The following is a 26,431-nucleotide window of genomic DNA, read 5'->3' as shown; positions in this document are numbered from 1 at the left end:
CAAGACCAAAAAAATACTGGTATCAGTTTCATCTGGTCAGTTTGACACATCCCTAGCTACTAGTGCAACTCTTACGTGACTAGCACAAAATTTGAATGGACACCATCTTTTAGATGTAGAAACACACATACCAGCTTTCATTTATGGTGCATGATTACTCTTTGGTGTTGCAATTTTTTTCTGTTTGAGTAAATACCAGAGATGACGGTACTGTAGTTTTGACACAAGAATTAAGTACTACTATTTTCAAATTATAATGATTAGAACATCGTCATATCAGTTTCGAAGTACATATCCATGCAGTTATGGCTTTTCCCATATAGAAAGATGCTCCCTGGAGAAGAAGGAAATGCAGGAATATGTGTCACAGTAACCCCAAAAGGCACATATGAAAATTAGTACCAGATAATAATATTTTGTTACTACAGAGTGCCAACTACTGTTGTCTTCTGGTTAGTGAGATATTGCATGATCAACAAGAACTGCATTCATGGACACACCACAGTAAGCACAGTGATATGTGTAGGGAACAAACTGATTAAGCCATGTTGTTATTAGAAATTCCATCTCACAGATATTTTAAGGGTAATGTGTTAGCAAAGAACAATCTGTATACATGCAGTATTTCAGCAATAAGTTGTTCATAATCTTACCATTTGGTGTTCCTCACATACACCATTTTCTGGATCCTTACACCAATTCATTGATGCGAAAGGTGGAGAAAGGTGCAACCATTGTTGCCTTTTAAAGATTCTGTGAGAAGAGAATTTCTGAAGACTTCAGTTTCATGTTCAGACAAATGAATAGCAAAATATACAATTAATTCAGTGTACTTCAGAGTTTACATACATCTCATATTCATATCTGGTATTTCAAGGAGGTAGTCATAAATACACTTTACAATTCTCCCCCCCCCCCTCTCTCTCTCTCTCTCTCTCTTTCACACACACACACACACACACACACACACACACACATTGTATTTCATACATTTCTTCATGGGGAAGAACTTTTAGGGATGTGGTACTAACCAAATGAATTTACTATGAGAACAAAAGTCAAGGGAGTAGGAGGCCTACTAATATGGCATTGTCTACATTGTTGAAGAGCAACAACATAATGTGACTTCACATTAACATTTGCACAAAATCTCTCTGGAAAAGGCTGGGTAATGCAGTTTTTTTAGTCACTTGCAAAACTTTCTTGAACAGCCAAAACGTAACCTTTTACAACCAATGTTTCCACCAAGTCATCCACCCCTGAGGAAAATGCATTGCACTGAAGGGTTAATGTGAAGAGACTGACTAATGCTATCACTGTAGCAGACTGTTTTTTTTTTTTTTTTTTTTTTTTTTTTTTTTTTTTTTTTTTTTTTGAGGTGACAGTTAAAACTATATGACTATTTCTCATAAGCCATGATTGTATCATCTACAGAAGTCTGGTAGAAGCTGATCTGGAAAAGAGCAGCTTGGGTTCTGAAGAAATGTAGGTGTGAGACAGTACTGACATTATGATCTATCTAGAATACAGATTGAAGATTTATATAATTTGAAGATTTAGAAAAAAATTCCAGTAACATTAACTGGAATACAGTCTTCAAAATGCTGAATTTATCAGGGATAAAATACATGGAGCAAAAAATTATATTAATTAAGATATCTTGCTGCTGACAACATGGAGGAAACAATGAGCAGTGAGGGTGCATGACTGGCAGGTGGAAAACATGTGGAAGTAAAAAAGGAAACACATGAAAGTAGACAAAGAAAAGGATGGACTCTAAATAATGTTATAGGAAAGAGAACACTAACAAAAGAAATCAGCACTGGACTGTAGGACGGAAGGCAAAATCAAACAGTGGAGGATCTGGAATGAAATAACAGTATGCATTAGGATGGATTGCTAATCACCACACAGGAGATGCTTTTAGCAGCAGTGCAAAGTGTGTGTGTAGGGGGGGGGGGGGGGAGGGGGGTAGGCAAAATTGAAACACAGCAAAATAGAAAAAGGACAGAATGGAAACTAAGTAAGGTAATGTGATAGATAACAGTAATAAAGGGAAATAGCACTCGGTTGTAGTATGTTTAGTATAAAATAGAATCCACTTAAATCAAACAATGGAAAATATAGGATGCAATAACAATGTGAATTAGGATGGATTGCTACTCACCACATAGAGGCAGTGTTGAGTAGTGCTTTCTGTATTTGGAGAGTGGTAATCTATTTTAGTTCATACTGTTATTCCATCTGGGATTTTCTATTGTCAGAAATAGCAAAATGTTGTATATAACTCATATAGAAATGTGGCTGCAAATTTACAGAGTCAAAAGATGTGAAAGAAAGGTAGTGGTTGTGAAAGCAGTGAGACAGAGCTGTAGCCTATTCCCAAAGTTCATTCAGTCTGCACACTGAGCAAGCTATAAAGCAGCACTGGCCATGGCATGCCAAGCTTCATGTGTGCAGCATTTGTGGACCAAGGCTTTGCTCACTCCTTCCAGAACAGAGGGACATTTCATTTAACACTGCGGTGCAGCATTTTGCAGTTGGCACAACTCTCTGAGTTCAGCAGAATCATGGTGTCAGCACTATTTACCCTTTGCTATTTGTTTGTGGTATGGAGAACATTCACAGGTGGAATGGCTGTTTGCAGAAAATGAGGTACTCTAGTGATCTATCATCACAGTCCTTTAAAATAAATGTAAATGACAGAAGAGAAGGGTGACAATTCTCAACTTGCCTAAGCAACGTGTACTACTTATTTGCTACAAACCAGCATTATAGTACCATGTAGCAAAAATTTAAACTTTTGGATGACAATGAAAGAGCAAAAAATTACAATGATCAAAATATGGGATTCATTGTTCTGTACATCAAGAAGCACTTTGTCCTAAATTTGCAGGCAAGGAAAACTTAAAGAAATTGCTGGTAAAAATAGTAAAATTTCTAAAGTTGCACTCATTATTCCATTTTCTGTGGAAATGAACAAAGAGTATGGAGGTCTCATATATTACTGCAAAGTGCATTTGTTAAGTCAAGGAGCATGCCTACACATTGTTTTAAATTTAAATCTCACTATTGTTGAATTCATGAAGGCAAAAGAAGTACCAGAATGTAAATTAGAACATCTGGAATGAATTGCAGACTTTGCATTTCAAGTGGGTTTGACTGCACCCAGCACACAGTAAGACACTGCAAGTTCACTTCTTTCTGATTTGTTGGGGTTGCATTTAAGAAAAAAAAAAACACATTGCAGAAGAGACACATTCTGACAAACACAATCCAGTTCACTAATCTCACTGGCATTGAAGAAAGCATGAGGTCTGAAGAATTCACTGTGGCCTTGAAAGAATTACAATGATTGTTTCATAAAGGTTTTGAGAACACTGTCCATCTTACATCTGTTTTCAAGCTGTTTTTGAGACAGTTTGACATTTCAGTGGAAAGCACCCCTGTGCATATGCAGATGTAACTGACTGACCTACAAGGTAATTCCAATTTTCATTACAAATCTTTTGTACATTATAATTGTCCAGGACATTTACATTGTTTTTCTCAGATAGATTTTCCATGTCTTCATAATGAGGTTGCAAAACTGCTACAATATTTTGATTGGCATATTTGTGTAAAAGACCTTTTTTTCGATTATGAAACTAAATAAGTCACGATTACATGGCACCTTGAGTGCAAAACTGCAGTAAGCAGGTTCAAGCAGTTGCAGCACTGATGCAGAAATGAAGAGTCTTGCACAGGATAGACAAGTGTGGAGAGTTACATTAAACCAGCCTCCAGACTGCACAGATAACACCAGTACTCTTCATGACATACTTAAAAAGTGCTCACTGTCTTGACCCAAAGCAGATTGTGCATCTCTGTAACGCTCCTTTCAGAAGTGCTACTATGCATATCTGGTCATTTTGGTTCTTTATGCATGAAATCTATCTCATAAGTGTACTGAAATCTGTTTCATTGAAGAATTACTGTGAAAATATTGAGTGGCAAAAACCTTTATTACTGATCCTTTGGGGCTAATGAACAGTTGAATAACAGTTCCAAAGAAACTGAGAAATACATAGAAATGCTGCAAGACATGAGAATGTAGACTGAAATATTGTAGTTATGATTTCACTTCCCTTTAACATATTGCACATGGTAGGTCATGCAGATAGTGTTGGGTAACAACAGTAAAGAAGGATAGCTCTAATGTTGCTGACAATTCACTCCATCTTGGAACCTCATTTCACTTGGCCAATGTTATCAGTGCTCCCTGTTAGTGATGTCTGCTGACCGAAGTGGCCGAGCGCTTCTAGGCGCTACAGTCTGGAACCACGCGGCTGCTATGGTCGCAGGTTCGAATCCTGCCTCGGGCATGGATGTGTGTGATGTCCTTACGTTAGTTGGGTTTAATTAGTTATAAGTTCTAGGAGACTAATGACCTCAGTAGTTATGTCCCATAGTGCTCAGAGCCATTTTTGCTAGTGATGTATTTTTGACAACACGAACTGTGCACCAGCTCCACAGTGATGTAGTAGCATTACCTCTAGATGCAGTTGCATACATGACAGTCCTACAACAGCTGGTATGTTACACATTCAGTGAAATCTTAATGATGAGACAACTATAAAAGGAGTCCTGTATGCTAGCAATGACATTACTGAACTTTTGTACATCTGTACTAGTCATTTGAATGAGGACCCAGATGACAAATTACAATAATGACTGCAGTCATCATGTTGCACGAATCAAAAAATGAGAACAGTGTAATACGATACACTTGATTTGAATAAATTAATATCTTGATGAAATCAGGCAATATATTGGACTTCAACTACAATGAAGAGAGATATCATTAGCTGCTATGCAAAATTTTATGTAAAAATTAAACAATTGTGCACTACTATAAGCAAGGATGAGATAAAGGGAGAATGTCCATTTACAAAACTAAGTTCTCCTTGCCTGCTGAGTAAAACTGAATTCCTAAAAGATAAAAATCAAAAGCTAATTCAGGAGATGATGAACATATCCACATTGTGTCAACTGATAAAAGCAAGACTGGAACTAGAAGGGGGGGGGGGGGGGGGAAAGCTATCAAAATTCAACAATAAATTGCAGTAGTGAGCTGTGCATGCATACAGCGAAATATAAATTGCTCAAATTGACTGCCAGAAACTGGCATTGTGTGATTACTTAAGCCACTGAGAACACAACAGAAACCTTAGGAGGTAGCAATACCATCAGAATAGCAGCACAGCCAGGTTGTCAAAAAGCATTTTCTAGGTCCAGCTGTACACTGATTTGAATCAATGCACTTTGGAACTATTCAAGGGTTGAAGTGAAAATTATTTAACTGGTTCACATTTCAGGTGCAGTTCTCAACAGCTTACAAGAAATAAATATGACTTACTAAATACAACATCTGAAACTGAACAAGTTAATGCAACTTACAAAAACCTAAGTTGTTAGCCACTCTGTGTGTGTGTGTGTGTGTGTGTGTGTGTGTGTGTGTGTGTGTGTGTGTGTGTGTATCAAATTGGGGACCTAGACACAATGGAGAGGCTTCATCCCGCCGTAGCCCTCAGTGGTTTGCAATCCCACAACAGGCCACAGTGGTCCACCCACCCTGCTGCCACCCCATACCAAATCCAGGGTTGTTGTACAGTTCGGCCCCCAGTGGACCTGACTCTCCCCCCCCCCCCCCCCCCCCCCCTCCCCTGGTAATGTCTCATACCAGACAAGTGTAACCACAGATGTTTGTTTTGTACAGTAATTATGGTGTACGCGCATGTGGAGACAGTATTTGTGCAGCAATCACCAACATAGTATAACTGAGGTGGAATGAGGCACCAGCCTGCATTCACCGAGGCAGATGGAAAACCACCTTAAAAACCATCCACAGGCTGGCCATCACACCGGACCTCAACACTAATCCACTGGGTGAATTTGTGCCAGGGACCTGCATGCCTTCCTGCTTGGGAATCAGCACGTTAGACCATGCGGCTAGCCAGGTTTTATTAGCCATGGTAATAACATCCACAAAATGACAAAACTCCAGAAATATGCAAACTAAATTAAAACAGTTAACTCTGTTGGAATCAGAATGAAGTGAAGAGGCAGAGTCCATAAAATCAAACACCACAGAGTTTATCTCTCAAATCTACAATTTCAGCATAGTACGTAAAGAAAGTACTATGACAGAAAATTGCTGTACATAAAAGTTGTGTGCAGGTATTGAGAACATGGATTAAGATGTATCTTTTGACTCTGGACTAATGTACAAAACATATGGTTGTGGTCATTAAATGGGAGAGATTGGAAGACAATGCTGCACTGAAAATGGTGCTACAATATGTTATGTAATTAATGCATCAAAAAGGTGGCACCAATACCTCTGCAGTCCTGGAGAGCACAGATAAAATTCATTTACAAACATATGACATATTAACAAATGTTAAGGATTCCAGAAGGTTTATACAAGTTATAGAGTACCTTCAGACTTGAACATTTTGTACAAAAACCTGGTTAAGGCTTGTGATTGGACACTGTTTGGCTGCAAACAACCCCCACCGCTTTGTTATGTTTTCATCAGATGCCAGTAGCACACTAAAATTTCTACACTTAAAAGCTAGGATTCTCATTCTGGAAATGGCAGAACTAGAGAAAGAGTCAAAGAAAATGAGTATGAAAGTTGTACGAATCTAGGAGATGTACACAAGATAAAGGCCCTGTTTTTCATCTGATTACATTGTAACTGTAGGGAACAAGGCAGCTGAAATTGCAATGATAGTGTTTGATTGTAGTTAAATCACAAAAAAGTGATATAACTCTGTGATGTGCACTTGGTTTCAACTGAGGCAAGAATCCACTTAGGAATAAGCATCATTACATCAGCTCAATGCAACAGTCACACAGCACAAAGCCCTAAGTTAACAGATGCATGTGGCTCAAATCTAATAGAGAGAATGAATGCAAATGTTGAATCACAAGTCTGTCATATCCATATAAGGGACAGAATACTGACGAAATTCTGAAAGACAAAAGTGGAAGTAGACCTCATAGCATTAAACAAACAGGAGCAGTCTCCTCTTTTCAAAAAGTAACTGGTGCTCAAAGGAATATAGATGTTACTCTCTCTAAAAAGAAAACCCCATGCTAGATTTTCTTACTATAATGGACCACAAAACCATTCTACCCTTTGTTCATTGTACTATCAGAGCGAGAGAATTAAAAACAAAATAAAACAACAACAAAATCTCATGTGTAAGTTGAAGCAAGTTGTGTCTGCTTTCCCATTGTATCGGTTTCCTGACAACATATCCTTTAACACACAAACTTTATAAGAGTACACGCAACATTACCACAAACGGTCATCCCCATCAAAATATTACAAAATGCCAAAATACTATCTTGTCACTAGAACTGGTTCACCTGAGAGTTGTAACCAGAGGTACAAGGAGGCTGTATGAAGGGGCCACTATGTGGCACAATATATACATGTTTAATAGTATAGGGAAACAAAAGACAAATACAAGAAGAAGCTAAATGGGAAACCCCTTTTGGGCCAATAGTGATGAAATTCATACCAATTGTTGTTTGACAAAATTAAATCAACATTAATTGTTAACAATGCAGAAGGGTGACCAGACGTTAGCGCACTGCATTTTTGTGGAAAAGCTGAGTGAGTGGCATCTGTTCTCCATCACTTACTATCCAAACCTTACGGGTTGACTCACTTTCAGCATTTGAGCAACTTTTGAGCACAACAAAACAGGCACACGACCTTTTTTATGCAACTAACAAAACACAGTTCGCTGTGTCATAACACAGAGCAAGGCCTACAGGCAAATATCAAGCCTACACACACTGCAACTTTGAGGCCATGTGTAGCCACATCACATGTACAACTCTATGCAAGCCGCTGTATCATTAGGCAACTTCCTCCAAGTGATGTGAAGTTTATTCACACCATATCTATCATGCACAGCAGCTGAGTGAACTCCACACAGATTTGGCACTCACTTGCAGTTCTTACTAGGTACAGAAATCTGGTTGAAACCTGAAATTGATAGCAGTCAAATTTTTGGGGAAAATTTAATGGCATATCAAAAGGTAAGGCAAATGGGAAATGGAGGTGGTGTATTTGTCCCAGTAGACAACAAACTCAGATCCACCGAGATGTAAACTGAAGCTGCATGTGAGATGTGGGGATATGAAATGGAATGATCACACAGGCTCAGTTATGGATAAAGCAGGTGGCAGGCTTAAGTTTACTGGTAAAATACTAGGGAAGAGCAATCAGTCTACAGGAGATTGCTTAAAAATCACTTCTGTGACCTGCTCTGGAATATTGCTCAAGTGTGTGGGACCCATACCAGATAGGACTAATACAGGCTGTTGAACATCTACAGAGAAGGGCAGAAAGAATAGTCACAGATCTGTTTGATCCGTGGGAGAGTGTCACACAGATACTAAGGGAACTGAATTGGTAGACTCTTGAAGATAGATGTAAACTACCCCGAGAAAGTCTATTAATGAAGTTTCCAGAACTGGGTTTATATGATGATTCTAGAAATAAAATACAATTCCCCAAGTATCACTCACATAGAAATTGTGAGGATAAGATTAGTATAGGTACTGCATGCAAAAAGGCCTTCAGAAAAATCATTCTTCCTGTGCTCCATCCTAAATGGAATGGGAAGAAACCCTAATAACTAGTATGCATTTTGCCATGCACGTCACAATGATTTGCAGAGTATAGATGTAGATGTAGATGTAGATGTAGATGTAGAAATCAGTGGTGAAGACTGAAAATGTGTGCTGGACTGGGATCTCCTACATACTGGACAGTGGCATTAACCACTATGCCATCCAGACACAATGTTTACCGCAATTGCTCAGGCTGTCTCAGCACACTTCCTGCCAATCCACATTCCCACTCAACACCACCTATCCACAGTCCCTGTCCATGTTCTCCATGTTTGCTACTTTGAGATTCCCTCAAGAGGTCGAAAGTAATTTTGCATCTACACTGAAGGTGGTGGTTTCATTGCCTATCAGGGCAAATCAATTACATGAATGCATGGCGCCTGTTCTTTCATACATTTCCAAAAGAACAGACACCACGACACACATGGAATCCACAGCTGTAGGCTGGCAAGGAAGCATGCCAAGATAGTGTGTGCAATTACGATAAATACTGTGTCTGGATCACACAATGGTTAACACAACTGCCTAGCAAGTGGTATATCCTGGGTTTGAAACCTGGTTTGGCAGACATTTTCATTCACTGCTGCTGATTCTGCATAAAGTCCCAATGCAGATGACATGAAAAGTTCCTTATTTTTCCTTTAGTTGCGGATATTGCATGGTGTCTGTTCTTTCAGACATGTCCAAAGTAATAGACACCATTCATCCAAATAACTACTTCATCTTGATGGGCAATGAATCCACTGCAGCTGTACAATTACATTCAATGTATTGCACAGATCTCAAAGTATCAAGCATAATGTAACTGGATAGATAAAAATCTACTTGCCAAGCAGTGGCAGAAGAATGCAAATATTAAAAAAAATGTTTCGCTCATGGAAGCTTTCAAAGCCAGTAGCTCCTTCTGGCAGAAGGGTTGAAGAGGAAGGAAGAAGGGTGAAGGGAAAGGAACTGGACAGATTTCAGAAAAGGGGTAGAGTTCAGAAAAATCACCCAGAACCCTGGGTCAGGGGAGACTTACTGGGCGGAATGAGGATAGACTGATTGTTGGGGACTGCACTGGATGAGATTTGAAAACCTGAGAGCTTAGAGGTGGAAAACAAGGTAATATGCAAGATGGAGATTACTGCTAAAACATCATGCATGAGTTAATAACAGTAAAAAACCAAGTGCATTGTATATAACAGAGGAGGGAGGGAGACAGCAAAAAATAGACAGGTCAGAAAATGGAAGCTGTTGAAAACTAAAACAGAGTGAAGAAAGGAGTAGTTACTGTGAAGGAATAGTTACTGAGAATAAAGAAATTAATGTAAATTAAGGCAAGGTGGGTAGCGAGAACCAAGGACATGTTGTAGCTCTAGTTCCCACCTGCATAGTTCTGAGATACTGGTCTCTGGAGGAAAAATCTAGATGGCATGTGTGGTGAAACAGGAACCAAGGTCATGACTGTCATGTTGTAGAGCATGCTCTGCCACAGGATATTGTATGTTGCTGGTACACACCCTCAGCCTGTGCCCATTCATCATAACTGATAACTTGGTGCTAGTAATGCCAATCTAAAAGGGGGAACAGTGTTTACATAACAGATGGTATACAATATGTGCCATTTCACAAGTAGCTCTACCTTTAATAATGTGTGGTTTGCCAGTTACAATGCTGGTATGGGTGGTGTGGTAGGAGGGTGCATAGGGCAAGTCTTGCAGCAGGGTGAGTCACAGGGGTAGGAGCCATAGGGCAGGGAGATGGGTGCAGAAGGAGCATAGGGTCTGACAAGGATATTGCAGAGATTGGGAGGATGAAGAAAAGTTATTCTAGGGGTTGTGGACAAAATCGCAGACTGAATGGTTCTCATTTCAGGGTATGATTGTAGGATGTCATGGCCTTGTCAAAGTGGCTTACTGACACACACAAGACCAGGATAATACTGAGTGACAAGCGATGTACTCCGAAATTGTTTTTTGGATGCATCAACAGTAGCAGAATTGGATATGATGGCCTGGGAGACCTGCTTTTGAACTAGGCTGGTGGAGTACTTATGTCCAGTGTAACTCAGATAAGAATGGTGGTCTGTTTCTGTACTGAGTCCGCATCTGAATGAATATGTATGTCTTGAATGTCTTCATAGTTGAAGCAGCAAGCATGGAAGACATGGACGAGGACTGCAGATAGGTGGGGCTGCATGGGAATGTGGGCCAGCAGGAACGTGTGCTGAGAGCCTATGCAACTGTGATAAACACTGTGTCCAGATGGTGCAGTGGTTAATGCAGTGGCCTAGTAAGCAGGAGATCCCAGGTTCAAATCCCATTCTGGCACACATTTTCACACATTGCACATGATAATGCATGAAGCCCCAATGCAGCTGAAATCAATAGTTTCTTTCCTCTCTCCCCTCTAGGGGTTTCAGTTGAAAGAATAAATACATGGTTCAACTGACAGAAAACTAGACCTGTTTCATTCAAAAAGAAAGAATGAATAACTCAGTCAGTATGCAACACTTCAACTGTCAATTGTTTTCATGCAGATGCTCCCACAGAATGGTTTCTCTCAAAAGAAATGAATGAATAATAATCTAACTGATACATAAAACTACAATTAGCTGAATCATTTGTTTTCATTCACTTGTTCCCATAATTAGAAAAACAATTATGTGGCTGTGGAACAATCTTTTCATTTATATTGTTCTAGAAATGACAATAAAATAAAACAAATAGATGTAGCACAAGCTCTATTAAACTTTTATTATTGGCACTAGCACTACCAAGGTCTGCTATCAAAATATGTGGAAAAAAGGAATCATTAACCCAGCAGAACATTCTCCTGTATTGTTTTAACATTTTTAATAACACTGAACTGATCTGTTTCCTTGGCCTCATAGTTCAGAGCAGTATATGTAGGACTGGTACATGAGCCTATGGTGCAGAAGACAAATGTCAAATTATAGTTTATTAACAGAACTCTGAGAAAGTATGACAGACTGAACAAGGAAATAAAAATGAGATACTGATGTAATCCACATTGGTATATAAGTAAAGTGGACAAACCTTACTTGCTGTAAATAATTTATGAAATTTAAAATATTTTATAATGAGCTGCATGATTTTTGATATATCTTATTGTCAGAACTTGAGAACAGTAGAAAAGCCAAACAAAATACTGTGAGAGAAATGGTAAGAGAACCAACCACATTTAAAATTTACAAAGGATTCTAATAACAAACTGATCCAATTCTCTTTAATCTCACCCTTCCCTTATTCGAAGAGTGAGTCATTCAGGACATTTGCTAATGAGGTGAGTTCATGAGTCAGGTTTGGTTTCGTCTCACATGGCAGAGCGTCAAACATCTATTTAATGAACCATTTAGTATGAATACTGAAACAGGCCAGTCAAGGTCAATTGCAGCCTTATTCTCATTTACACTTCAGATATCTAAAATGCAAGCAGATAAAATATGTAAACATGTGGAACAAAATTAAAAGTATTCATGGGTGTTTGATGTACAGTATGTGATCAAAACTATCTGGACACCTAGCTGGAAATGACTTACAACTTCATGGCACCTTCCATTGGTAACGCTGGAATTCAATATAGTGTTGGTCCAACCTTACCCTTGATGACAGCTTCCACTCTCACAGGCATACATTCAATCAGATGCTGGAAGGTTTCCTGTGGAATGACAGCCCTTTCTTCATCGAGTGCTGCACTGAAGAGAGGTATCGATGTTGGTTGGTGAGGCCTGACACGAAGTTGGCATTCCAAAACAACACAAAGGTGTTCTATAGGATTCAGGTCAGGACTCTGTGCCAGTCCATTACAGGGATGTTGTTGTTGTGTAACCACTCTGCCACAGGCCGTGCACTATGAAAAGGTGCTTGATCGTGTTGAAAGATGCAATCACCATCCCTGAATTGCTCTTCAACAGTGGGAAGCAAGAAGGTGCTTAAAACATCGATATAGGCCCATGCTGTGATAGTGCCTCGCAAAACAACAAGGGGTGCAAGGCCCCTCCACAAAAAACATGACCACACCGTAACACCACCACCTCCAAATTTTACTGTTGGCACTACACACACTGGCAGAAGATGTTCACTGAGCATTTACCATACCCACACCCTGCCATCGGATTGCCACAGTGTCACTTCACACAACATTTTTCCACTGTTCAATTGTCCAATGTTAATGCTTCTTATACCAAGTGAGTCATTGTTTGGCATTTACTGGCATGATGTGTGGCTTATGAGCAGCCGCTCGACCATGAAATGCAAGTTTTCTCACCTCCTGCTTAACTGTTATAGTACATGCAGTGGATCCTGAAGCAGTTAGGAATTCCTGTGTGATAGTCTGGATAGATGTCTGCCTATTACACATTATAACCCTCTTCAACTGTTGGCGGTCTCTGTGAGTCAACAGACAAGGTCAGCCTGTACGCTTTTGTGCTGTATGTGTCCCTTCACATTTCAACTTCACTCTGACATTGGAAACAGTGAACCTAGGGATGTTTAGGAGTGTGGAAATCTCATGTGCATACGTATGACACAAGTGATACCCAATCACCTGACCATGTTCGAAGTCTGTGAGTTCCATGGAGTGCCCCATTCTGCTCACTCACAATGTCTAATGACTACTGAGGTTGCTGTTATGGAGTACCTAGCAGTAGGTGGCAGCACAATGCACCTAATATGAAAAACATATGTTTTTTGGGGTGTCTGGATCCTTTTGATCACATAGTGTATTTATGTTCTTCTCCCCTCTGATTATGATGACACTATGGCAGTGAGGAGATCCCTGAACACAAAAAAATGTAAAATTTATAATGACCAAAGAAAAAAAACACTACTGAGAACCAAAAAGGATCAATAATAATGTTGTTAACCTATACACACCGCATACAATGGTAAAATTAAATAAATTAAGCCACATCACAAAACACAAAAAAGTGAATTTACTATATCGTGTTTAGATAAAAATGAGTGCAAGGTACTCTTCACTGAATGCTACATCAGCTTATGGGCTATAACTACAATTTATTGTATTTAATATAGTAAAAATAGCATCAAATTCTCCCTTACCTGGTTTTACTTGTGAGAATAGAATTTCTCTGTCCTTATGAGGCAGAATTTCTATCTTATTCAGAGTGGGATTTTCTGCAAACATGCGCTCAAGTATACACAAAGACTTATAGTACGAAAGCTCTGAAGTAATAATTTCAAATTTTGCTTCCTGTAGCTTTACTTGTTGTGGTGTCATAGAATCTGCAAGAAATGCATGCTTTAACTGTTAAAAGCAAAACGGAGAGAATAATATCAATGATATAATATATTCCTTAGAAACAAACAGTTTAAAACAAAAAGCTCTTGTTTCACAATTTGCTTAATCAAACTAATTTTTACAAAAACTGTCATTCCAACAAATAGTTTATCCCCTTACACAGCTCCTTTGTTACTCTAACTTTGCTTTATAGTTTTTAAGGTATTTCTGAACTATGATATACTGGTATGTATCTTTAAGCTGTAATTGCTTTTTGGGTTTTCAGAAAAGTTATTCACTGCATTCCATTTTTTTCCTGCAGAAATCGAATATAAAACAATTCTCAGCAGAACTTTAGTTACCTTCAGGATAGATTTACAAGATCCTGACACTCTCCTTTTTATGTTATTGTTTTGTTCTTCTGCAATGTGATTACAAAATAGCACTTGCTACTAATTGTTGTTCTGAAGCCAATGAACACAAATTTACTGTTAATATAAGTAACAGTTTCTTCCTTACAATTGTTGGTGGGTTAAGTAAGTTGGAAATTATAATACTTCCAACAAAGTATAACTGAATTTTTCTAGTAAACAAAAAATATGGAAACATAACACAATGAGGTTAGTATGAAAAGTTTACAACCTCAACATGAAGATAGCAGCACTTGTCAAAAAAATTGGGGAACTTGTTTGTGCCTGTGTAATTAGACACTGACAAAAATTTCATCCCTTTTTGATGCACAGTTGTTTTCTGAAAGTTGTTGATTACAAACATCAGTGACATGAAGTTTTTCAGTATGTGTAAGCTGAAATATATATATTTTTTTAATTTTATGTGCTTTGGTTCAAGTTGAAGCCATGACTAAGTTACGTTCGTTAAATGTGGAAGGAGCTTGTTTTTCTTTAAAATGTATACTGGATAACTTTCATTCATTTCCTTGAAGTTTGTGAATGTTCTTGTTTAACATTCCAACACTAAATTCATTTCTACTTCTCTCTGTTTCATTTGTGAATGGTTCACAGGAAGAATGAAAGCCAGTAAACCTCAGTGTTAGGTCAGTCTTTTGCAAGTGAATCATAATGAGCTTCTTTGAGATGTATGTGAGATGAAGTTACATACAGTTTGTCCTTTCTCAGAATATATGCTCACTGAATTTTTATAGTACAGCTTTCCATAAAGTACGGTCCTCTTGCAGTGTTACCCACTAGAGTTATATGAGCATCTCTGTGATGGTAAATATAATGGCACTGCAGTAAAAGAAATATGTACCACACTTCATTGCTTTTTCTTTGTGAAAGCCTGGAACCTGGCAGATTTTTTAATTCCCAACTGACTTGGATTTGTTTGTGCTTATCATGTGGTCACTAATTTATCCAAGATTGCAGGTCTATGTGTCATGTAATATTTGAGGTGATTTTAAATAATTAAAAAACAAACAAAAATTTTCTGTTAAGTTTGTCTATTATCATTCAGCACAAAAAAAGACATTAACTCCACTGAGCATGATGTAGTCACTGTTGCCATCCTACTACACTGACAGAAAAGAAATCACAACACCTAATAATAATTAATGTAAAGTAATGAAATTTCAGGAATATGTATGCCTAGATAATATATTTAAGTGATTAACACTGCAAGATCACAGGTTAATGTAAGTGTGAGATAAGCCATTGTAAATGTAAAATGCTGGTACATTAATAACAGGTGTAGTCACCACAATGTTCAATGCATGCATACATATGTGCATGCATTGTGTTGTGCAGGTGCCAAATGTCAGTTTCTGGGATGAAGTTCTATGCCTGTTGCATCTGGTTGGTCAATAGAGCGACAGTTAACACTGGTTGTATGAGGGTTGCCCAGAAATTGATACATTACATTATACATACCATTATACGAATGCAAAATGTTACGTATGTATTGTTTGAAGTCTCCTGAGTGAGTGAATATTTTACAACAGATATTGTAGCAGCAGGACAGTTTCAAAATGGCATGTATAGGTGATGTATTGCTGTCATTGATTTTCTGACTGCAGAAAAAAGAAACTGACGGGAATATTTACAACTGCTTGTGCAAAGTCTATGGAGCATCTGCTGTCAACAGAAATACAGTTAGTCACTGGGCACAGAGGATGAGGTCATCAGAAGGCAGTTTGGAGGAGCTCCATGATTTGCAGCAGTCGGGGAGGCCATCCGTGGCTGCCACACCTGACATGTTGCTGTGAGCTTCCATTTGCTCAGGCCATTAAAGGATCCATTGATGGGAGATATTTTGAGGATGAGGAGGAGGTGATTTACTCAGTGGAGCACTGGCTCCGCCACCAAGACGAGGAGTGGTACCGCCAGGGCTTACACACCTTTGTTTAGTGCTGGAGGAAGACCATAAAACAGGATGCATATTATGTGGAAAAATAGGGTGTGCAGATAAAACAGCATTATTTCATATGTGTAACTCTCATTATGTTCAATAAATAATTGTTGAAGAAAAAAATGCAGTGTATTACTTTCTGGGCAACCCCTGTAGATGATGCTGGAGTTGGCATCCATGATCTCCCATATGTGCTTGACTAGAGACTCATCTGGTGATTAAGCAGGCCAATGCAACATGTCAACATCTTTTAGAACATGTTGCGTTATGATAGCAGTATGTGGGTGACTGTTATCCAGTTGGAAAACATCCTATGGAATGCTGTTCATTAATGGCAGCACAACAGGTCGAACTGCCTGACTGACCTACAAATTTGCAATCAGGGTGAGTGGGATAACCACAAGAGTACCCTTGCTGTAATACAAAATTGCACCCCAGGGCGTATCTCGAGGTGTAGGTCCAGTGTGTCTAGCACAAAAACAGGTTGATTGCAGGCTTGAACTGTTCTCCTCCTAATCAACACACAGCCATCACTGGCACTGAGACAGAACCAGCTTTCATGAGAAAATACAACAGACCTCCATCCTGGCCTCCAATGAGCTCCTGCTTGACACCACTGATGTCGCAAATTGTGGTGGTTTGGGGTCATCGGAATGCACGCTACAGGGCATCTGGCTTGGAGCTGTCCATAGAGTAACTGATTTGTAAAAGTCTGTTGTGTAATTGTGATGCCAACTGCTGCTCATATTGCTGTTGCAGATGTAATACAGTGCACCAGAAACATATACCAAACACAGTGGTCATCCCTTTTGGTAGTGCTACGTGGCTGTCCAGAGCCTGGTCTTGTGACCGTACATTCTCATGACCTCTGATGCCAGCAGTAACGTACAGTGACTATTATCCTATCAAGTTTTTCTGAGGTAACATGGAAGGAACATCCAGCTTCTTGTAACCTTATTACATGACTTTGCTCAAACTCGGTGAGATGTTGATAATGGCATCTTTGTTACCTTGAAGGCAATCTTGACCCTCATCAACTCACCACATCCAGCCTCAAAGGTAACTAATGCTCATGACCATTACAGCTTGTATTTAAAGCAAACATGATTTGCATCCTCATAGTAGTGCTAGTAGGGCCACTCTTATGCATCTGGGGCAAAATCTAAAACAGAAGTAAACACACCAACCAACCTTTGTTTATGAAACACAACTTATTCTTCGTGTTGTGATTTTTCTTTCTGTCAGTGTATTTGACAGAACTGAATCATACCATTCACTCTACTAATAACTGGCTTAACCAACTGAACACTCCTTAGAACTGTCCACAACCGTCCACCTTCAACTTAGATGGCTTCTTTTGTTATGGTGGCTTGTGACACCATTCATATGGCGTCAGACAAACCCTATGCCAGAATTACAAAGTGGCTTATGAATCAAATGAATATTTCTACAAGAGTATCAATATCTGTTGACTAGTTACTTCCTAATTTGTTAAGGGATCAGTCACAGTTTGCTTAAAAAAGGTTCTTACATTAACTAAAGCAAAAATGTTTTTCACCAGAAGAAAAGTAAACTGGCAACATCATACTACACTAATGTAGCTCAGTAACATGTCATCTGATTTCAAATATTGAATACTCACATGAAATATGTTGTTATACCTACCAAGAAGACCACTATTTATTACTTCTTCAGTATCTTGCCATTTGGTTCGAAAACCATGATGCCGCTTTTTGGTTGGCAGTTTATTGCCTGGTTGAAGTCTTGTCTTCCAACGCATTGTGAATGTCATACTTTCATAGGGAATTTCATCCACCTCTTTTTGTACAGTGTCACAAGGCTCTGCTTCATCCACTATGAACTGGTGTCCATCATCCACCTATGAAACAAAATCATATTGTATTCATGTGAGATTTATGTGATTTACAGATGATATATAATTTGTATACAAGTGCCTGAAAACCATTAAAATCCTGTAATATGTGTACCATTTCACAGTACTAATAAAAAAATGCAACTCACACACATGACTGCAGTCTCAGGCAACTGAAACCACACTGCAAGCAGCAGCACCTGTACATGTTAAGAGTGGTGACTGGGTGGGGGAAAGGAGGAGCTGGGGCGGGGAGGGGGAGAGATAGCATGGTGGAGATGTGGACAGTGAATGGACAGTGAAGTGCTGCAGACTGGGCAGCAGGCAGGCAAGAGGTGGGGAGGGGGGAGTAGCGGAAAAGGAGAGAAATAAATAAAAAATAATTTAAAAAAGAGACTGGGTGTGGTGGAGGAATGATGTCTGTGTATTGTCGGAATGGGAGCAGGGAAGGGGCTTGATGGGTGAGGACAGCGACTAATGAAGGCTGAGGAGAGGAGCGTTACGGGAACGTACGATGTATTGCAGAGAAAGTTCCCTACTGCGCAATTCAGGAAAGCTGGTGTTGGTGGAAAGGATCCATACATCACAGGCTGTGAAGCAGTCATTGAAATGAAGAGTATCATGGTTGGCAGCGTGTTCAGCAACAGGGTGGTCCACTTGTTTCTTGGCCACAAGTTGTCGGTGGCCATTCATGCAGACAGACAGCTTGTTGGTTGTCTTACCCACATAGAATGCAGCACAGTGGTTGCAGCTTAGCTTGTGTACCACATGAGACATTGTGTCTACATGTGCGCCATGATCACTTCTTGTTGAAAACTACAATAGTAATAGGTCTAATGAATAAGTATACCATACAGAATGTTATCTTCTATGTCCCATACAGTACATTTATCAGTCAGACCTACTGCTGTGATAATGAGTGATCAGAAGATGGTGTGTTAAATAAATCAAAACCAGTAATCACAAAAGAACTGTAATTGTGATCTTGACTGATAATGAATATCTGTTTAAACATTTATGGCCCATGTTACTGATAAAATGTTATTTGTTTGCCCACAAAAGTGCAGTACTATGTGGCAAAAGGAAGATATACTGAATTTTTCTTTTTAATTTTTGAGTTGGTAATACAAATATATATCTGAATAAGACCACCTCAGATTTTACAAATGTAGTATGAAAAATAGTTTGCAAGTTTCACAGCTGGACAAGTTAGTCTGAAGTTATTATTTATCTGAAGTATTAAAAGATGACTTCAGTTATTTGCTGACTTTATATTTCAGAACTTATTTATTCTTATGAGCCAACATTATATGTGTGTAAGCTTTATATTTAAACAACATGGAATAATGAAAGTTTTTCTATGCATATCTGTCTGTATGTGAACAAAAAGTTAAAAAAACAAAAGTTTTGGAGATCTCAGACTCTAATTATAGTATCCTCTGTGAATTTCATTTGATTTGATCTGATTTTTATTGATCCCAGAAATCCTGTCGTGTGTTCTTACACATACTGTAGATATGGGAAAAGTGACAATTACAATTTGTATAAATATTATAATTAGATCAAAATAAGAAAAACTATGATTATGGGACAAGTCACAATTACAGTTGCATTATAATAATTACTTGGTTCCAGACCACAGGGAGGTGTACTGTCCCAATTTCAGCTCCACCTCACACATTAATGATGGTAGCCAGTATGTTTCCTGACTTGGATATGGTTTGTAGACAGTTTTTCACCTCCGTTTTCTGCCTTAGACAGATGATGTGCAAACACTTTGGAAAATGATGAATGATGTTACATTTGACCAGATGATTACATTGAATACAGACAAAAGGGGTACAACACAGGTTGCTCCATAAGGGAAAGGGAGGAGGGGGGAGGAGAGGAAACTGGCAATCGTTGCAAAATGCCTTCGAAAGTGACAACCCTATCATAACAATAGTGCCACAAGCTCTTATACCTTTGGTGATGTACAGTGGTTAGTGTCACTGCCTGATGTGCTGTGGGTAGCTGGTTCAATCCCGACCACCAGCAATCATTACTTGTTATTTCATACTTATAGTTTCTGGAAGGTTCTTGAAATATCTTGTGTTTTTAATGTTTGTGAGATATTCAGTGGCTGTATAAATACTAGCATCCTGGAATATTTGATGTGTTGTACTGAACTCAGTTCTGTTCTGGCTGTATGTTGGTGTCAGTAATAAATGATGATGATGTTTGGTTTGTGGGACGCTCAACTGCGCAGTTATCAGCGCCCGTACCAATTCCCAACCTTTGTTCAGTCCAACTCACCACTTTCACGAATGATGATGAAGTGATGAGGACAACAGAAACACCCAGCCATCTTGAGATAGGTGAAAATCCCTGATCCCACGGGGAATCAAACCCAGGACCCCGTGCTAGGGAAGCGAGAACGCGACCGCGAGACCACGATCTGTGGATGTCAGTAATAAATGTGCTTTCAGTCCTAAGTGTTGAAATACACTGATGACTCTACCTACACAATTGGACTTGACTGTGGTTTAAATGTGACACTGTTTGGTGGATGAAACAGATACATCTATATTGCCATGGCTCCAATTAGATAATGTAAAAGCCTAAAAGGAATGCACAAACCAGTTTCAGGATCTGTGTCCCATTTCTGGTGCATATAAAATTTGAGTCTATATAAAGTAAATAACAGAGGTTAAATTAGTTTAAAATAGTGCACCACTGCTACATACCATGAAACAGGAGACCCTCTTTGTTCCTAGGTCTGCTAGAAAGTCTCCAGCAGAGCAGGACAAAGGTCTGGGCTTAAGGGCATGCTGAACATGAATCTGCATAAAGTTAGCTGAGCAATCTATCAAACACACTGCTGCATACACACTATAATGCCTATGTCAGCAATGATCATAAACATTGTGGGTGATTAAGGGGAACTTTGGATCACTAACTTTCTTGAGCAGCCACAACTCATACCTACATATGCTGCAAGATGACATCGTTGACTTCTCGGAGAGTCCTTGGCTCTCTCCTGTGGTTCTGTTGAAGGAGGATTTTACCACATTGTGTTTCTGTGTTGACTACTGATGGCCAAACGAAATCATGAAGAAAAATGGCTATGAATTGCCACATGTTTATGACACCATGGACCACTTGAAAGAAGCAAATTATTTCTCTAGTTTTGAGATTCAGATAGGTTACTGGGAAGTTGAGGTTGAGGCTGACTGAGAAAAGACTGCCTTCAAAATTCTTGATAGGCTGTATGAGTTCACAGTTACGTCATTTGGTTTATGTAATGCTCCAGGCACCTTCAAATTTATGATGGACAACCTGCTTTGACAATTTGAATAGACGATTTGCCTTTGCTATCTGGACAACGCTGTCATTTTTCAAAGACATTTCAAGAACATCTAAGCTCACTAACAACTGTGCTGAAATGTGTTCAGTTGGTAGGTGTCCATCTAAATCCAAAAAGAACCTCTTTGTCATACAAGAAATAAGAATCAAGTGGCACTTATTGAATAGTGATGGAGTCAATTATAAGAGCAGTCACACAGATTTTCCAACTCCTTGGCACATTCATGAGAAGTTTTCTCAAAATTTGCTTGTACTACTGGAAATTCATAGAGGACTTCTGTACACCTCTTGCAGGAAATACTGCAGGAAGATGCCAAATTTTCCTGCAATTAGGAACAAGAAAGATCTTTTCTTGTCCTTGAGGAGGCGCTAACATCTTCCCCAGATCTATCATTGTATGGTGTGAATGCCAAGTCAGAACCTTTCACTGATGCTGTTCTATGATAGGAGCAGTTCTAGTACAAGTTCAGGAAGGTGCTGAAAGTTGACAACTTATATTTACAGTGTCTCCAAGTCAAAGAAGAACTACTCTACAATCAAGAAAGAGCGTCTTGCTGTCGTTTGGGTCGTCGATGTGTTCCAGCCATACTTTTGCTGTTCTGATGGATCACTATTCTCTTTGCTGAATGACTAGTCTGAAGGAGCCATTAGCTCAACTGCCAAGATGGAAACTGAGACTTCAGGAGTACAATGTCACAATCATATATAAAAATGGATGCAAACACGACATTGCTGCTGAACAGAATAAAGATGCAGTTTAGAAACCTTGTCAGACGTGGAACCAAGCAGAAAAAGATTCCAATTAATAAATGGAACATTGTATAAAAGAAACTATGATCTGATGGGGCAGGAAGGATTGTTAGTCACCTCAGCTTATCTGTGGCCAGCAATCCTGAATTATTTTCATGATGCTCCACATGCTAAAATTACCTCCAGGACATCTGATACCATACCACCTGCAGCAGCACAATTCCACCAAATTGGAATTGACCTCTTGTGGAGGTTCTCAAAATCGATGAACAAGAAACAATTGAAAACAGTCTGCACTGACTACTTCACTTGCTATGCTGTCACCAAAGCTACGCCAATTTCTTAAATTCTGGAGACTGCGTATTCTTTGTAGAAGTTATCATTTTGAAGCACAGAACACTCCATATGATGATCTCTGATTGTGAAAAAGTTTCCAATAAAGATCAGGGATAATTTCACGTTGTGACATTACCCACAGGATGATAATTGCCTCCCATCCACAGACAATGGCCTCACAGAGTTTTTTAATAAAATGATAATAATATGATATGCCCTCAGTGCATGCTGATGTCAAACAGAGACACTGGGGTGCAAAATTGCTGTCGCAATATTTTCATACAACACAGTGGAGCAAGATACTACAGGCTTCACATTGTGCTTTCTCCTCCACTGTCATGAGGCTGAAATGACAATGAATACACTTTGTCCTGTTGAACCAGATTATAATCAGGATGATTATGTAAAACACTCATCACCAGGACTGAAGAAGCAATGCAACTGGCTCACATATGGAGCCTGGACACTCAGGGTTAAGACTGAGCATGCTTTAACATCAACCACTGGCCAGTAAGATGCAGCCTTGGAGACTTGGTATGGATTTTTATACCATGCGGAAAGTGGAACTATCAGGAAAGTTACGAAAGTTTTTCCCGAACATTTGAGGCTTTAATGAAACAAATTGGTAACAGATGTACCATTCAAAGTATTTTTCATCACTGGCCACTACTTTCTCCCATCTTTCAGTCAGTGTATGAATCTTGAGTTGAAAAAATTGTTCATCTTTTGACGCGATCCATGAAATGATCCAATTTGTGACTTCTTCATGAGATTGGAAGTGTTGGTCAGCCAGGCCATGCACCATTGATCTAAACAGGTAATAGTCAGAGGGAGCAATGTCTGGGGAATATGGTGGGTGGGGTAGGACTTCCCATTTTAACATTTCCAAGTATGTTTTGACCTCTTTAACGTGGGGTCAAGCATTGTCATGCTGCAAAATCACTTTATTGTGACTCTCGCTGTATTGCTGCTGTTTGTCTTTTAGTGCTCTGCTCAAATGCGTTAATTGTGTTTGATAATGAGCACTTGTGATTGTTTCACTTAGTTTTAACACCTTATAGTACACAACACCGAGCTGGTTCCACCAAATGCAGAGCATGAACTTGGAGCCGTGAATATTCGGTTTGTCCGTCGATGTGGAGGCATGGATGGGAAATCCCGATAATTTTTTTGCATTTAGGGTTATCGTAATGAACCCATTTTTCATCCCCGGTCACAATGTGATGGAGAAATCCCCTCCATTTTTGCCTCTGAAGTAACTGTTCACAAACACAAAATGCCATTCAACGTCTCTTGATTTCAGCTCACATGGGATCCAAGTTCCTTCTTTCTGAATCATGCCCATAGCCTTGAGATGTTTTTAAATGGCTTTCTGTGTCACTCCCACGAATCATGCAAATTCTTCTTGAGTTTGACACAAGTCTTCACTTAGCAATGTCTCCAATTCTGCATCTTCAAAAACATTCTCTCTTCCACCACTATGCCGGTCTACGACATTAAAATCAGCACTCTTAAAGCATTGAAACCACTCACAACACATTCCTTCACTAACAGCATCCTTACCATATGTACTTGAGAGCATTTGATGAGACTCAACCACTGTTTTCTTCATACTGAAACAAAACAGAAATACCTCCCACAAATGACGAGAATTAGGCTTGTAAACTGACATTTTAAATCAGGAACATCTTTATGAAGCAGACAAAAATCGACTAATGTTTGAATGAGGTTATGTTGACTGAGGTACAAACTAACTGCTTGACATCTGCAATCTGTTTCTTTTGACCACTACTTACCATTGTCGCCACCTATTGGCAAACGGCGGAAGCAAAGTTGTACACCTTGTACTTTGTGCTGTATTGTATCCTTGATGACACTTCACACAGAAAACAAAAGGGCAGAGGCATCATCCATGCCTTCTTATGAAGCTCTACTGTAATTCACAGGCACACATCAACAATAAGTGATTCAAGGAAACTATGTCCCACTCAGTGATCATGAAGTTTCGACAGGAGAAGCTACCTGTGATGCTCTTCATAGTGAAGAGGATGTAACAACATGACCAGAATGTGAGGATCCACCTGTGCTGCTGTATTGAGGTCCAGTGACAATATCTAGATCCAGGGTGCTGTAGTCAGCTACAATGAGAGCTTCTGAAGCACCAGGTTGCTGTTTCTCCAGGAGAGAAAGCAATGCCATGAGCTCTGGTGCCACCTGTGTGGTGAAGTGGTTAGCATCATTTCCTGTGTGCTGCAGATTGCTGTTTCAACCTGGCAATCAGCAATTATTTGTTATTTCATATTTTTCATTTATGGAAGATTCTTGAAATATCTTATGTTTCTAATGTTTGTGAATCTGAAATATGCAATGGTTGTGCAAATACTGTCATTCTGGAATATTCAGTTTTTGTGTAAATAACTGAACTCTCTGTACAGGAGATCTGTTTTGGCTGTATGTTGGTGTTAGTAATAAACCTGCTTTCAGTATTAAGTGTTGAACTTTGTAAGTGACCCTGCCTTTGAACTTGTACTTGATTGTGGTTTAAATGAGGCAATAGCATATATGAGAGTATTATTAGTTATCTGTAGATTGACTGGAGAAATCACTATTACTATACTAGTCCTGATGTGATGTTGGCTAGATAAAGGACACCAGAAAGGAAAGAAGGAAGAAATGAAAAAATGGGCATTGGACAAGTCACAATTACAGTTACGTTATAATAATCTCATAACAGGAAAAAAAAGAGTTACATCTCGGAAATTAATCAGATAAAACTAATGGTATTTAAGAAACCATTTAACTTGGTTATATTAGACTTGTAATACAGAAAACAGCTGAAACATCTGTAGAATGAGCTAATCAGCTACAAATTTATGGTAAACAAATATTCAGTTTGATTATTTTAGACTGTCATTTATAAATTGTTCTGCTGTATAAAATCAGTTTTTCTAAAGTAACATTTTTACTTTTCTTCTGAGTCCTTCTGTATTTCACTAAGCTTTCATGTAGCTTATTGCATAGAACTTCCATTCCTGTGTCCTTAACATAGGCAATGGCTAACTACAGATACAGCATTAGAATGATTGGTCGAATGACAGCGGATTTTTTTTTTTTTTTTGTGGTAAAAATATGTAAATTTTCTTGAACAAACCACACTGCTTCATGAATACCCAAATAGAATGCAGCATCATGGTTGCAGTTTAACTTGTACATCACGTGACTAGTTTCACAGGTAGCCCTGCCTTTGATGGGGTAGGTGATGTTTGTGACGGGGCTGTAGTAGGTGGTGGTGGGGGGATGTATGGGACAGGCTTCCATCTAGGTCTATTACAGGGGTATGAGCCATGAGGTAAGGGGTTGGGAGCAGGAGTTGTGTAAGGTGGACAAGTTTATTGTTTAGGTTCGGGGGTCAGCGGAATACCACTGTGGGAGGGGTGGGAAGAATAGTGGGCAGGTCATTTCTTGTTTCAAGGCTCAATGAGAGGTAGTCCACCAAGGCTTTGACTGCTACAAATCAGGTATCAATGTTACAAAATAATGTGGTTATTCACAAAGTTGTAGTAGCTGCTCTGTTGCCATATTAAAAATATCTTTCGTTGTTTCTTTTAAATGACCTTATTTTCTTAGACAGTTTGCTGCTACTATATATAAATTTATTATTCTTGATTTGTTCTATACTGTCTGTAAGAGTCATGTACAGAATCATATTTTACCGGATCTACAGGTTAATAACTAATGATAAGAACATAATTGTATTAGTGGGCTATTGTTCAGAAGAACGCAAACTACATCCACTGTTTGGTTCAAATTATAATTAGAAGA

At 39.0% G+C, this 26,431-nt stretch overlaps 1 protein-coding gene across 3 annotated transcripts in view; it reads right to left on the bottom strand.

The window, feature by feature from the left end:
- LOC126355468 (uncharacterized) overlaps window positions 1-26,431 on the bottom strand; it is a 190,702-nt gene that overhangs the window by 34,087 nt on the left and 130,184 nt on the right. For 2 of the 3 annotated variants that reach the window (XM_050005783.1, XM_050005784.1), the window contains 2 exons: window positions 17,971-18,184; window positions 13,764-13,946 (listed from right to left, as the gene is read on the bottom strand). In XM_050005783.1, coding sequence (XP_049861740.1) covers window positions 13,764-13,946; window positions 17,971-18,184 — 397 coding nt within the window. Of the gene's footprint in view, window positions 1-653; window positions 754-13,763; window positions 13,947-17,970; window positions 18,185-26,431 lie in introns of those variants that run through there. The other variant, XM_050005786.1, reaches the window with a different exon arrangement.

Source organism: Schistocerca gregaria, chromosome 3, assembly GCF_023897955.1.
Source record: "Schistocerca gregaria isolate iqSchGreg1 chromosome 3, iqSchGreg1.2, whole genome shotgun sequence".
NCBI lineage: Eukaryota > Metazoa > Arthropoda > Insecta > Orthoptera > Acrididae > Schistocerca > Schistocerca gregaria.
The sequence above is the reverse complement of the archived record's forward strand: the minus strand, read 5'-3'. Positions and strand labels throughout refer to the sequence as shown.